The sequence below is a fragment of the Canis lupus genome, chromosome 21 (genome assembly GCF_011100685.1).
Source record: "Canis lupus familiaris isolate Mischka breed German Shepherd chromosome 21, alternate assembly UU_Cfam_GSD_1.0, whole genome shotgun sequence".
NCBI classification, from domain to species: Eukaryota; Metazoa; Chordata; class Mammalia; order Carnivora; family Canidae; genus Canis; species Canis lupus.
Window position 1 is genome coordinate 29808127 of NC_049242.1, and position 16097 is coordinate 29824223.

General features: G+C 38.6%; 2 protein-coding genes across 2 annotated transcripts; both read right to left on the minus strand.

The window, feature by feature from the left end:
* Positions 1-1834: 1834 nt before the first annotated feature.
* On the minus strand, positions 1835-15710 carry OR56A4B (olfactory receptor family 56 subfamily A member 4B). Its single transcript, XM_038568179.1, has 2 exons — positions 14716-15710; positions 1835-2043 (listed from the first exon to the last, which is right to left on the minus strand). The coding sequence occupies exon 1, from the start codon at positions 15658-15660 to the stop codon at positions 14719-14721; it is 942 nt and encodes a 313-aa protein (XP_038424107.1). The 5' UTR covers positions 15661-15710; the 3' UTR covers positions 1835-2043; positions 14716-14718.
* Positions 7816-8775, minus strand: OR56A4C (olfactory receptor family 56 subfamily A member 4C). The gene is given in 1 exon segment (NM_001388726.1): positions 7816-8775. A coding segment is annotated over 1 exon segment (960 nt).
* Positions 15711-16097: the final 387 nt, after the last annotated feature.

Genomic DNA, 16097 nt, shown 5'->3' on the forward strand with positions numbered 1-16097 from the left:
GCAACAGGATAAAACTAAGTGGTATTGAGGCAGAATCCAAACTCATTTCAACTGTATTCAATCTCTCATTTTGTTCATTTGGGAGCTGATATCGCAAATGCTTGGCCCTTTCAGGGTAGGAGCTGCAGAATATAGTATTAAGCTTTCTGAGGCAGGGAGAGATGTGGCCAGTTGTCCATAAAAGGACAGCTTGGTATGTGAAAATTAATAAAGGGAAACATCACAGAAATAGAGACCAGAGACCAGAAGGGGGCGCCATACGATTCAGCACTGATTACGGGAAGACTTGCCGATTACAGAACCCAACAGGGAAAGATGTACATTGAATCTCCGATAAGAAACTGGCTACTCCTGCAACTCAGTCAATGAGAAATTGTCATAACCCCGAATTCTTGCTTTTCTCCAATCGACTTTTCAACCCCTTCCAACTTCTTCCTTCTTCTCTGTAAAATAATGTTCCTCTTCTTTGCTTGTTGGGCTTGCCTATGGTTTGGGGGTAGCTTGTATGTCATGTATTACAATTCTGTGCTATAAACTCACTTTGCTGGTAAAATAACTGGCTGTTTTATTTTGTAGGTTAACAAGTGAAATGTTGAAGAGCCTAGAAAATCTCAAATTGGTACTTCAGTTCTCTTTGGATGATTCCTAGACCATCCATCATCATCCTGAGTTACTAATTTTGCCATGTTTTCTCCAAAAACATAATAAGCCAAGTGTTAACCTCTTATGGAGGGGTGTTTCTATACACTGTTCCATTCCACCACAGCTTTGGGAGAGAGAACTGGAGTCTTAACTCATGACAAATTATCTCTCAGGAAAGTAAATTCTCCCTTTCCTCAAATGTCTCCATGTGGGCTCTGGTTTTAGGTTAACCTAATCTTATTCTTGCCTTAGCTAGTCCAGCTCTGGACACAATTTTACTCAGTGTTAGACATCAGAATGGCCACTGTTCTCATTACTTGAGCACCAGTATCTCCCTGTCCCTATGCCTTCAAGTTGACAAACTCTTCTCCAATCAATGTTTAAAGCTCTACAGCTATCTCTTTTCCAACTTTACCTTTCAACTTGGAGCTGTAGTTCTTAATGTAACTGACATCTTCCTTGATAATACCAAAGTTCATGAGGAAAAATGACAAAATCTTAGACATTTTTGAACACTCATCATCTGGTGCAGAAAAAAAAAAAACCCTGACACATCTCAAAATTGGATAATAATTTTCCTTTCTTGGTTTCTCCATTCAGCATCACTTCTAAATGCAGATCTGAGCTACACTTTACATATTTTTGGGCTAACTTAAAGGCATTCCACCAAAATTGTGTGTAGTGGAATGATGTGTCTGATGGAATAGTGTATGTCTGGTGCATAATAATCTCTGTATCTTTGGGTTATCAAACACCAATATCTAAGAGGTGCATTCTCATTCTTTTATATTCAGGGTGGAATGGAAACCCTAACACAAAGTATTACTTCTGCTAAGACGTTTTTTAAATTGAATAAATTTGACATATAACATTGCATAAATTTAAGGTATATAGAAAGTATTACTTTGCTACATTTATATATTGCATTATGCTGTTGGAGCAATATTTATCATGTTACATAATTATGGTAATTATTTACCATATTTACCATATTTACCATATTTACCAATACAATATTATTATTTGTATTGATTATACTGTACACTAGATCTCTATGGGCTATTTATGATTCATTATAAATTTATACCCTTAAACACTATCAATCTTATTCCCTCACTCTCCATCCCCTGGTAACTACCATTCTACTTTCTGTTTTATACAGGTTTGATTTTTTTTTTTTTAGATTCCACAAATAAGTGATACATTCAGTGCTTGTTTTTCTCTGACTTATCTTGTGCCAACCCTTTAAATGGATATTTTGAAGGTAATGTGTAACTTTCCTCTAAGTAGATAACTTATTCAGCTAGTAGTCTGCTTCCAGCATGTGACTCTTCAACTTCTTGTTGCTTTATGTTCTTGGCTGGGCTCCATGAAATTGCTAAAGTGGCAATGTTGCCTTTCCTGTAGATCAAAAGATAATAGAGATGCCTTGAGTTTCCTGTCCTCATGGTCACCATTCCCTGAAGTATTACATCCTACACAAACATACATTACATCCTACATAAACATAGTTTTTGGTAGATTCTCCACATTGGCTGTCATTTCTTTTTTCTTAATCTTTGGATACCTAGGATTTCATATTTATAGTGATTTTAGAGTCATCAAATCTAGAATCCTCCTAAGCCTACACACATACTTATACAGATCCACACACTTCCAAAGATGAAGGAAAGATGTATGCATTTAAATACGAAAAGAAAGAGAAAACTAGAGGTTTATACCACTTCACCCAAAGCATCTTAAAATCCCATGCATTGGAGTATTTCTCTGTAAGAGATACCAGACATTTAGGACCATATTCCTCAATATAAAATTTACCTCCCACATTCTATTTTATTATATGCTTCATTCCACATTTTGTTAATCTATCACATATGCATTTGCTAAACACCTTTTACAAGTTTGTTATTCTGCTTGACTTGGTAAGAAAAGCAAAGAGAAGGAACAAGACAGGGATGTCCACTCTCACCACTGCTATTCAACATAGTACTGGAAGTCCTAGCCTCAGCAATCAGACAACAAAAAGACATTAAAGGCATTCAAATTGGCAAAGAAGAAGTCAAACTCTCTCTCTTCGCCGATGACATGATACTCTACATAGAAAACCCAAAAGTCTCCACCCCAAGATTGCTAGAACTCATACAGCAATTCGGTAGCGTGGCAGGATACAAAATCAATGCCCAGAAGTCAGTGGCATTTCTATACACTAACAATGAGACTGAAGAAAGAGAAATTAAGGAGTCAATCCCATTTACAATTGCACCCAAAAGCATAAGATACCTAGGAATAAACCTCACCAAAGATGTAAAGGATCTATACCCTCAAAACTATAGAACACTTCTGAAAGAAATTGAGGAAGACACAAAGAGATGGAAAAATATTCCATGCTCATGGATTGGCAGAAATAATATTGTGAAAATGTCAATGTTACCCAGGGCAATATACACGTTTAATGCAATCCCTATCAAAATACCATGGACTTTCTTCAGAGAGTTAGAACAAATTATTTTAAGATTTGTGTGGAATCAGAAAAGACCCCGAATAGCCAGGGGAATTTTAAAAAAGAAAACCATATCTGGGGGCATCACAATGCCAGATTTCAGGTTGTACTACAAAGCTGTGGTCATCAAGACAGTGTGGTACTGGCACAAAAACAGACACATAGATCAGTGGAACAGAATAGAGAATCCAGAAGTGGACCCTGAACTTTATGGGCAACTAATATTCGATAAAGGAGGAAAGACTATCCATTGGAAGAAAGACAGTCTCTTCAATAAATGGTGCTGGGAAAATTGGACATCCACATGCAGAAGAATGAAACTAGACCACTCTCTTTCACCATACACAAAGATAAACTCAAAATGGATGAAAGATCTAAATGTGAGACAAGATTCCATCAAAATCCTAGAGAAGAACACAGGCAACACCCTTTTTGAACTCGGCCATAGTAACTTCTTGCAAGATACATCCACAAAGGCAAAAGAAACAAAAGCAAAAATGAACTATTGGGACTTCATCAAGATAAGAAGCTTTTGCACAGCAAAGGATACAGTCAACAAAACTCAAAGACAACCTACAGAATGGGAGAAGATATTTGCAAATGACATATCAGATAAAGGGCTAGTTTCCAAGATCTATAAAGAACTTATTAAACTCAACACCAAAGAAACAAACAATCCAATCATGAAATGGGCAAAAGACATGAACAGAAATCTCACAGAGGAAGACATAGACATGGCCAACACGCACATGAGAAAATGCTCTGCATCACTTGCCATCAGGGAAATACAAATCAAAACCACAATGAGATACCACCTCACACCAGTGAGAATGGGGAAAATTAACAAGGCAGGAAACAACAAATGTTGGAGAGGATGCGGAGGAAAGGGAACCCTCTTACACTGTTGGTGGGAATGTGAACTGGTGCAGCCACTCTGGAAAACTGTGTGGAGGTTCCTCAAACAGTTAAAAATATACCTGCCCTACGACCCAGCAATTGCACTGTTGGGGATTTACCCCAAAGATACAAATGCAATGAAACGCCGGGACACCTGCACCCCGATGTTTCTAGCAGCAATGGCCACTATAGCCAAACTGTGGAAGGAGCCTCGGTGTCCAACGAAAGATGAATGGATAAAGAAGATGTGGTTTATGTATACAATGGAATATTACTCAGCTATTAGAAATGACAAATACCCACCATTTGCTTCAACGTGGATGGAACTGGAGGGTATTATGCTGAGTGAAGTAAGTCAGTCGGAGAAGGACAAACATTATATGTTCTCATTCATTTGGGGAATATAAATAATAGTGAAAGGGAAAATAAGGGAAGGGAGAAGAAATGTGTGGGAAATATCAGAAAGGGAGACAGAACGTAAAGACTGCTAACTCTGGGAAACGAACTAGGGGTGGTAGAAGGGGAGGAGGGCAGGGGGTGGGAGTGAATGGGTGACGGGCACTGGGTGTTATTCTGTATGTTAGTAAATTGAACACCAATAAAAAAAAAAAAAAAAAAAAAGAAAAGCAAAGAGAGTAACAAATACTAACCTAATAGAACTTATAAAGGAGAAAGCACATTAGAGGGAAATGAGAAATTATTTAGAAAGACAGTGAGCAATATACCTCTTTGAGAGGTATCAAGCCTACAAGCTCCTAAATGGAATGCTGTTAAAATGACTGAAGCTAATTCTAGAAATTTAACTTACCAGAAAGTTTCCATATGGGCCCAAGGAAAAAAAATTGCAGACAAGTGAGAGGATTTTTAAAATCCCAAACAAAAAGGTTTTCTATCCAAAGTGCTACAAGATAGTTTCTTGTCAACATATTAAATTAAGCAAATCTTGAATGTTTAGTTATCAAATAATCTTTAGTGGAAATTCCAAGAGGATTCTAGATTTGATGACTCTAAAATCACTCTAGATATGAAATCCTAGATATCCAAAGATTAAAAAAAAAAAAAGAAATGACAGCCAATATGGAGAATCTACCAAATATTATTGTGTGCTTCAAGAGGTAAATTATAGAAAATTTGATTTTTTCTGTAAATTCATATTTCATTTTTGAATGAAATTTGAAATTTTAAAAATGAAATTTAAACATGAAATTAAAATTAAAATAAGATGTTATTTTATTTTATTTTTTAAGATGTTATTTTAAAAAAATTAAATTTTATTTACTTTAATAAATCTTTTTAAATGAATCAGTAACATGAAAAATTGTGGAAATACAATTTCTAAATTAAAAAAATGAAATAGTAACATGAAAAATCATAGAAATACATGTGGTGAATCTGTGATTACATGTTCCTCATGGCTCACTTGAGAAGCCTACAATCATTCATCGTGAAGAGAAGTGCTTTAGTCTGGATCCATTCCAGACTGTTAGGCAACTACCAACATCTGAAATGAGGCAGCAGGACCAAGGTTTTAAAAGATGACTTAGAACAAGGAATGACTCAGGATGCCATGGCACACCATGAACTTCAAGTAAGAAAAGGATTTTATAAGACAGTGATGCACAATAATCAAGAAATTGCACTGGGGACCAGGAATGACACACAGGGCAGGACAGACATTTCTGAAATACATCGTGATGTATAAAATAATGAAGAGCATCTTCCTTTGAATGAGAGAAATCAATGTTTATAGGAGATAGTAAAATGGGTTCCCATTTACAAGTTATTAGCATGTTTTAGTCTCTGGTTGAAAAACTTTCCATAGAGTAGGCCACCCAGTAATCAGATAATTATATAATTAAAGGTCAGTTACCACTCTTCTTAAATGAGAAAATGAGAGCTCAGATCAGTGGGTCAGAAGTTACACATCTAGTCAGTGACCAGATTGGAATACCTGGGATTCAAATAAAGACTCATTTGTATCTCCTCCAAAAGAAGCAGTCTTATGTTCTGTGCTATATAAAATCACATTGAACTGTGAGTTATGTAAGGCTTTTTTTTGCAAAGTGCTTTGGAGAATACATTATATTAACAACTTGATCCTTCTTCTAAGAAGTTTTCAGAGGAAATAGGAAACAAAATGTGCATGTATGAATTATTCACTTTAGTTCAACAAAAATAACTAAAATATGTAAATAATTGTGTTGGCAGCCCTAAGTATATAAAGTCAAGAAGATGAACAAAACTCTCAACAGACTTAGGAATTCATAATCTAGTATCAGCAGAAGATAAGCATGTTGCTCAAGATTATCAGATTACTTCCACTGGGGTGAATAAAGGGAAGCATTGTAAACTTGCAGTTTATCAAATGAAGACACTGGTAATGGTTTTCTTTGTGGAAGAAGATTCTTGAGCATTGTCCTTAAGAAGAAAATCAATGGGTATAATTTGAAAATAATGAGCTAGGAACAACTGGAAAGATGTGTGAATAGGATACTGTTTGAGAAGTTTATATTTTGGTTAGGATCAGTCTTTGGAGCTGTGAACAGATAAGAGAGAATGGATTAAAGCTATCACTTTGGTGAAAGACAATACTATAGTAATGATAAATTAGTTTATAAATCCTCCAAGTGTGACTAGCTTTATCATAGATCAGCTATGTTAGAAGACATTCTCAAATGGCTCTTATATTTGAGGAGGAAGCTCTCAGTATCCAAAAGAGGATGTTGCCAATGTAAAATAATTCCAGGAAATATTGTCTGAGTCCCCACCATTTTCAGAGCATGATCAGGAAGAGAATTGCAAAGAATTAAACACACCTTCCTTGTTCAAATAACCCACTAATACAGGTGCCTGGATCCCATAGGACACTGTGTTGGCACCAGCACAGGATATTGACACAGCAGAGATGAAAGTAGAATGAATAAGTCAATTTAATTGTATATCTAAGATAAGCAGGAAGAAGTGGGGATGCAGATAGTGCCTGACATCTGATGGAAAAAGTCAGATAGGAGAGGATGAAAACGCGAGTTAGTAAAGCACATCTGAAAACAGGACACACACTCTGCTTAAAGCAAAGTGCACACATACAAAAATGAGTCATCTTGTGAAAATTGTTTAATTCATTAAAAATAAGTAAGGAACTACAGGAAATTCATACTCCAGAGAAGTGGCATTAGATAAATACATTAACAATATCTGGCAGAAAAAAAAAAAAAACAATATCTGGCAGAGCTTAGAGGAGGCAGTGGGTGACACATGTCATTCCCTCACTATGAGAATCAAAGTCTTCAAAAAAAAAAAAAATCAAAGTCCTAGAGACAACTACTGTATTTCCAGAGGAGACTCATTCATGACACAAAACCAGTTTGAACTGTGGCAGATAGAACCAAAAGACCTAATACATATCTAAGTATTAAGCAATTGAGGAAACTGAGAGGCACTGAAAGTGACTAGAATACCATTTTTCTTCATTTGAAAAGCAGTATCATTCTAATTAAGTTCCTGTAATTATGATTTGACAATTCTCCCTCACACAGATGAGCTTAAGGGAAACTTCAGGTAACTCTAGAATGCAAAAAACTAAGGTTCCAGTCAGTGCAGGTTAAAAAGAAAAAAAAAGAGTCAGGATATGAATATCTCCATAATCAATGAAAATTTGGAGAATGTAAATTCCAAACGTATTCCTATAGTAACTATTTAAATTTCCTATGTATTATGAAAACTATTCCCCATTATCAATTTCAATTCCACAGGTGAGTTCTTACTCATTTTACTTCTTACAATCTTCTAAGTAGCTTCTGGATTCCTTGCTTGATATCCTTGGTTCTCACACCATAAACAATGGGGTTCAGAGCTGGGGGGATGAGGTGGTGCAAGATGTTGAGCAAGATGGGGACATCTGGGGGAATTCTCTTCCTGGCCAGGTTAGTGATGACCAGAACCAACAGGACTGTGCTAAAGAAGAGGATGAGGATGAAGTGAGAACCACAAGTGCCTAGAGCTTTGGCCATAGCACCCTCAGCCTTGATCCTTAGCACAGCTTTCAGGATGAAGGAGTAGGACAGAATAATTAGGATGAGGTCAGAGCCCAGTAGGGTCCAGCCTGCCACGAACTGGTAGAGTTGATTGAAGGTGATGTCATCACAGGAAAGTTTGGATACAGACAAGTTAGTACAGATACAGTTCTTGATGATGTTCTCTGCACAGTATCTGAGCCGGGAAGAAAGTATGGGGATAGGCATAGTAAGAAGGCCATTCCGGGCCACAACAAAGATGGCAGCCCTAACTACAAATTGGTCAGTAATGATAGATGAGTATCGTAATGGGTGGCAGATGGCCACATAGCGGTCATAGGCCATGATCATGAATGTGCAGGACTCCATGGGGAGGAAACTGTTCATGATGAACATCTGGAGGAAGCAGGCAGAGAAGCTGATGGACCTCAGATCAAACCAGAAGATGGCCAGGACCTTGGGGATGACAGTGAGGCAGAGCACGATGTCCAGCAGGGAGAGGAGGCCGAGCAGGTAGTACATGGGCTCATGCAGAGAGGCCTCCAGCCGGATAGTAATCAAGAGGGTGGCGTTGGCCCCCACGGCCAGGAGGAAGAGGAGGCTGAGGGGCAGAGACAGCCAGTGCTGCCAACTCTGGTAGTTAGGGAAGCAGATGAGGAAGAATTCAGAGACTGGAGCAGTGGAGTAGTTGCTGGGTGGTGCCATGTAAAGTGTTCTGATCATTACTTCAGTGACTAACACTTCAGAAAACCCTGAAGGAGGAGACAGGAAAAAAATCCATCCAAACAATGTGAATATCTATGGGGAAGTAACTTATTTTTCAAAGAACCATTCAAAAATTATAATAAGTGTCTGGTACTCCTTCTGTACCAAAACACCTATGTAGGCTCTGCTGTTAGAGAATATCAACCATAGGTCCTACACAAATTCATGGCCCTGTTCTTCTTCCAAGAGAGGACATCACAGACAAAGGAGAAATCAAGACTAGATGCATCACCATGAAATACCTAAAGACTTCAATAGAGTTCCTACCATTTATATAAGAAATAGCATCTTAGAGAATTCTAAAAAAGAATAGACTTTAGGGATCCCTGGGTGGCGCAGCGGTTTGGCGCCTGCCTTTGGCCCAGGGCGCGATCCTGGAGACCCGGGATCGAATCCCACGTCGGGCTCCCGGTGCATGGAGCCTGCTTCTCCCTCTGCCTGTGTCTCTGCCTCTCTCTCTCTCTCTCTCTGTGACTATCCTAAATAAATAAATAAAAATATTAAAAAAAAAAAAAAAGAATAGACTTTGAGATAACAAGGTCTTCTAATGTCTTGGGCAGGCAGTTTGAGTAAGAACAAGAAATTGCAGGAGTTAGCAATTTTGGTCCAACAATACTACTCAAGAGTGACGTACAGCAACAACTGCTGTCTTTATCTGACTCCACGTGGATTCTCTGGCAGTCACAAACCCAGAATGAGCAGGTTCACATGGGTTCCTGGACTGATACACCCTAACCAGTTTTGAGTATTTAAGACACTTCTGAGGTAACCTTTTATATGGCTGCCATACTAAGGCTTATCTCAGAATATTGAGTGACATGTTCAGTGACACTTTGTTTTCCACACTCTAAGGATGCCCAAAACAAGCTAATTTTTCTCAACGATGGCGGTGATCCTAATGACGGTTAGACTCGCCTAGAGCCAACTTTCCTGCCTTTTCTGAGAGGTAAGAAGGTAATTTAAGTGTAAATATTTGAAGGCATATTTTGAAAATGGAAGAAATAAATTTGTTCCTCTATTTTGCCTAATACATTATCAGTTTCCATATTTGCTATTTAATCTATAGCAGCAATTCCAACAGAAAGATACCGCAAGACATATACATAATTTTACATTTCTAGTAGCCACCTTAAAAAATTCAAAGGAAACACATGAAATTAATTTTAATAATATGTTATTTTCTTCAAAAGTCCACAATATTATCACTTCAACATATATCAATATGAAAAAGTATTAAAGAGCTATTTTACATTCTGTTCTTGTTTTTGTATTATGTCTTCAAAATCAGGTACATTTTATACATGCAGCACATCTTAATTATGACTAGCCACATTTCAAATGTTCAGTAGCCACATGTGAACTTGATGTGTACTGTATTGGACAGCAAAGGTCTAGAATTCTGCAAAACTAAACATTCCTCTTTCTATTTTGCTTAACATGAGTTCACTTTTGTATTGCAAATGGCATCTATAATTTGGGTTATTTATGGAAATTCCATTCACTTAGCTCTGGGTCATCTCAAATTTACAGTTTTTATTTTCCTTTTCAACACTCCCCATCAAATTTCCTTTAGAGGTTCTTTAGTAAATTGATCTTTCAAATTTCAGGATAAGAATCATTAAGGACAGAGATAATCAACACATTCAGAGCTCCCAACCTAGGTAACACAGATGCCTCTATCAGAGACTAGGACTTTCCAGTAACCCTTACTTCCTTGACTCAGGTTAGATCATCACTCTTGCCCTGACCCCTACTTTAAACCAGAAATGTGATTTAATTATTTTGGAGTCGATGTCATTATTCAGCAAAGAACATCAGAATGTCCAGATATCTCTAAATGTGGTCTATAGGAATACTGTTCTTCCACATAAGATTTGGGGCCTGTAATTAGGTTTTATTAAGAAAGTGTGGCAAAAAAAAGTAGAGTTCAGAGAGTAGAATCAGAATTAGGTAATAGCTATAGCTTCAGACATAAATCCAGACAAAAACAATTTATCCTGTTAGTCAAACCACATAAACTTACCTACAGCCAGATTCCAGTTACCTTAAAGAAATAAATCTATTCCTACAAGCCCATCTGCTTCATTTTCAATTGGTCATTATGCTCTTTTTCCTGGATCAATGAACCAAAAATAAGGTATCGACTCTATACTCAGTCTTCCAGGGAGCATGCTAACATGAATAATAGAAAACCTATTCTAGCCAGAGAAGCAAGAAAGAGCATTGGGAGACAAGGCAGGATGAGAGGGAGAGGCCTAGAAGAAGTAATTAAGGCAACTGGGATTGCTGGTTCTATCCCATCTGGTGCTTCTCCAGCAATTTTCTGTAGGGTGCCTGATTGCAGCTGAGAATATCAACTCCTGGTCTCTAGCTGCCATAAGCAATAATGAAGATACAGATTTACTCAAGAACAGTCACCCAGATCTCAGCTTTTCTAAATGGGAAGGGTATAGCTTATACTAGAAAAACTTTGCTTCTACATAAAAGTAGTGATACAGAGGCACCTGGAATGGCTCAGTTGGTTAAGCATCCAACTCTTGATCTCAGCTCAGATATTGATCTCAGGGTTGTAAGTTCAAGCCCAGTGGTAGGCTCCACACTGGGCACAGAGCTTACTTTAAAAAAAAAGAAAAGAAAAGAAAGCAGTGATGCATCAGAGTTGGAGAAATTAGTAGAATCTGAATCTGTAGCATCAGGCCTGCTATAGTCCTACCAGGAGAATTCTTTCTCCCTGCTCTTATTGAATATTGAATATCTGAAGGCCTACATGCTTCATCATTCCCATCTTCATAATTTTCTTGCCTCCTAAGCAGACTGACCAGTTTGAGGAGGCTGTACTCCACTGCTGCTATTTATGACTATTTACTGCACCACCTACCCCAGACCTTCAGAGGCTCCAGAGGCTATTTTTATGACCCTAAGCTCTATCCTGTCTCTTGCCTTCCCACAGCTCACAGAGGCTAAGGCTATTTAGCCACCTGAACCTAGAGCCTAAAGCACATATTCTCAGGAGGGGAGGTGGAGAACAAAGCAGAGAAAACACAGAAGACAAAATCTAATATGGGAATAGCAGTGAACAAGGAGAGAATTAAGGAAAACTTTTCTTCAAAGAAGGGTACTTCTAAATAAAAAGCATATATGTTTGAAAAATAAGTATTTCACTTAGAACAGAGAGAAATTTATTTCAGGTCTTAAGCGTACTTTTGGAAAAATTATCATTAAATGAGAATTCAATATTACCCTTAAACTAGGGTCACTTCTTTATGGCCATTGTACAAAAATGGATCGTGCAGGAAAGATAATCCTGCTATACTTTATTCTTCTAACCCTGCACCTCTTCCTGAACAGAAGAGAAGATCCCAGGCAGGCTCCTGCTACTGTCTGGTTTATGTAGCATCCACATGCCAGAACCAGAAGCCCTCACTCAGAAAGTCTAAATTAGGAAATATAATACATAAAGATGAAATCATGATAGAAAAGATAAGTACAGACAAAAGTGATGACACCAAAGAATGACTCCATCGCTCTTTTCTACTGAGAACACTTCCAAAGTAGAGAATCATAGCTTTACAGCTTTTCTCAGATGAAGTGCCAAGTCATAGTTTGTTCTGAGAGAAATTACAGAAGCTTTCTACCCTAAAAAGGGAAATTGAACTAGAGTGAGGACTCTGAAATAAGTTAATCGGAGAAGGACGAACATTATATGGTCTCATTCATTTGGGGAATATAAAAAATAGTGAAAGGGAATAAAGGGAAAGGGAGAAAAATGAGTGGGAAATATCAGAAAGGGAGATAGAACATGAAAGTCTCCTAAGTCTGGGAAACAAACAAGGGGTGGTGGAAAGGGAAGTGGGCGGGGGTGGGGGTGACTGGGTGACAGGCACTGAGTGGGGCTCTTGGCAGGATGAGCACTGGGTGTTATGGTATATGTTGGCAAATTGAACTCCAATAAAAAATAAAAAATAAATTACAAAAAAAATAAAGTGAGGACTCCATGAGATCTGTAAAAAATATGTGATATAGAATTATAAGCTCTGTTTATTTCTTTGGTTATTTTACAGGTAAACTTAGGGTGATATTCCTTTCTCCTGCCCTGGGCAGAAGCTGCAAACCAATCAAGCATCTGCATATCATGCAGCCACAAATCAGTAAGATAATGTACTACACAGTTGTCTGGGTGTGGTAAAAGCAGTCTGCTGTTTCACGCCTGGTGTATAAGAGCCTGTCTTTCTCCTTTGACTATCCCAGATGGAAATGTGGAGGCAACTTTGGGGGAACAAGTGCATTGGAAGCCAGAGAGCCTCAAAAATGTGAGCACTGGATGGTATCATAGCCACATATCATCCATGGCCATCCTTTGCAGTTCCAGAAGGTATGCCTGTAGATAGATAGCCTCATGGCATACCCAGCTTGCATAGGTATGAATAGAGTAAGTTCAACTGACAGATTTATGGAGCACCACTTTGGAGTTTCAAAAGTAACCCTGACATAGATAAACATTTCTCAAGGAAAGGTACTAGAAAGGTACAATAAAATGACTGTAGGGCAGATCTATTTTTAACTCTTTGAGGAACCTCCACACAGTTTTCCAGAGTGGCTGCACCAGCAATTGCACTGCTGGGGATTTACCCCAAAGATACAGATGCAGTGAAACGCCGGGACACCTGCATCCCGATGTTTCTAGCAGCAATGTCCACAGTAGCCAAACTGTGGAAGGAGCCTCGGTGTCCATCGAAAGATGAATGGATAAAGAAGATGTGGTCTATGTATACAATGGAATATTACTCAGCCACTAGAAATGACAAATACCCACCATTTGCTTCGACGTGGATGGAACTAGAGGGTATTCTGCTGGTGAAATAAGTCAATCGGAGAAGGACAAACATTATATGGTCTCATTCATTTGGGGAATATAAAAAATAGTGAAAGGGAATAAAGGGGAAAGGAGAAAAATGAGTGGGAAATATCAGAAAGGGAGCCAGAACACGAGAAACTCCTAACTCTAGGAAACGAACTAGGGGTGGTGGAAGGGGAGGGGGGTGGGGGGCGGGGGGGACTGGGTGGTGGGCACTGAGGGGGGCACTTGATGGGATGAGCACTGGGTGTTATTCTATATGTTGGCAAATTGAACACCAATAAAAAGTAAATTTACAATAAATAAATAAATAAATAAATAAATAAATAAATAAATAAAATGACTGTAGGGTTAGAGGAAGACAAAATGAAGTGGATACCTTAAATGAGGAGTGAAACAATGATCCACCTCATACTCAGAGGGCAGCAGGGAAAGTAGTGTGCTTAAAATAATATAGGAATAATAATGGTATTATCATTATTCATTTAATGTCTATGTAATTAAGGTGTGTGCATACAAGATACTGAACAAAAATTTTCATACTTAGTTTATTAACTCTTCATAACAATGGTCAAGTATGTTCAGAGTGAAGCATTCAACCCCCAAAACCAAAATTCTGGGGTGAATTCCTTACTTCAGCCCAATCAACCCCTCACTCCACAAAAGCCATGTCTAAAAGAAGAAGCAGGAGATTCATCTATGTTCTTTGCAAATCAGGAGACAGGCAGATCTCTTTAAGTATAAAATTTGTTTCTTTAGGGCAAACACTCCCACTCCAATCGAGCTCCATTTGGCTAAGACTTAGCAAGATCCTCAGATAAGGAGTCAGTCAGGGCAAATTCCCAAGTGACTACAGATACAAGAAAGAAAGGTTTCCTTTGAAGCAATAGGAAACAAGGATTCACAGAACAATGTTTTCATTATTGTCTGAGACAAAAAGAATCAGAACTCATTCTGGGATTAAATAGTAAAACTTCCTTTCCAGCATAAAAATAATTCCCAACTTTTACTAATAATTCCAAAGGTGGATATGATCCTTTTACCTCTTACAACCTTCTCAGCAGCTTCTGCATTCCTTGCTTGATCTCGTTGGTTCTCACACCATAAACAATAGGGTTCAGAGCTGGGGGAATGAGGTGGTGCAGGATGTTGAGTAGGATGGGGACATCTGGAGGAATTCTCTTCCTGGCCAGGTTAGTGATGACCAGAACCAACAAGACTGTGCTGAAGAAGAGAATGAGGATGAAGTGGGAACCACACGTGCTCAGGGCCTTGGCTGTAGCACCCTCAGCCTTGATCCTTAGCACAGCTTTCAGGATGAAGGAGTAGGACAGAATAATTAGGATGAGGTCAGAGCCCAATAGGGTCCAGCCTGCCACAAACTGGTAGAGCCGATTGAAGGTGATGTCATCACAGGAGAGTTTGGACACAGACAGGTTGGTGCATATACAGTTCTTGATGATGTTCTCTGCACAGTATCTGAGCCGTGAAGAAAGTACTGGAACAGGAAGAAAAAAGAGGCCATTCCTGACCACAATAAATATGGTAGCTCTAACCACAAATTGGTCAGTGATGATGGATGGGTACCTCAGTGGGTGGCAGATGGCCACATAGCGGTCATAGGCCATGACCATGAATGTGCAGGACTCCATGGCAAGGAAGCAATTCATGATGAACATCTGGAAGAAGCAGGCAGAGAAGCTGATGGACCTCAGATCAAACCAGAAGATGGCCAGGACCTTGGGGATGACAGTGAGGCAGAGCACAATGTCCAGCAGGGAGAGGAGGCTGAGCAGGTAGTACATGGGCTCGTGCAGAGAGGCCTCCAGCCGGATAGTGATTAAGAGGGTGGCATTGGCCCCCATGGCCAGGAGGAAGAGGAGGCTGAGGGGCAGGGACAGCCAGTGCTGCCAACTCTGGTAGTTAGGGAAGCAGATGAGGAGGAATTCAGAGACTGGAGCAGTGGAGTAGTTGCTTGGTGGTGCCATGTAAAGTATCCTGAACAAGCTAAAAGTCCAGAGTTCCTTAAAATGCAGAACAAAGTATGTCAACATAGAAAGTATGTGTTCTATATATAGTAAAACTCAGGCTTTCATTGGGGCTTTTATTCTGTCACAATGAAGTTTTCAAATCATCATCATCATCATCATCATCATCATCACATCAATCTTTGCTAACCTTTAACTCAGCAGTTACCATTTGCTACACAATATGCTGAAAGTTTATATTCATTATCACATTTCCTTTTTAAAAACACTTAACAGTAAATAATATTATTATCCTAATTTTCCAGATAATTGAAAGGAATGGGCAAAGAAGGGCAAACTAGTTTTATCAAAATTAGACCAAGAAGTGGTGAAGCCAGAACTATGACAAAAGAGTCTGACTCTAAAGTCCCTGCTTTCAGCCACTATACATTAATTTA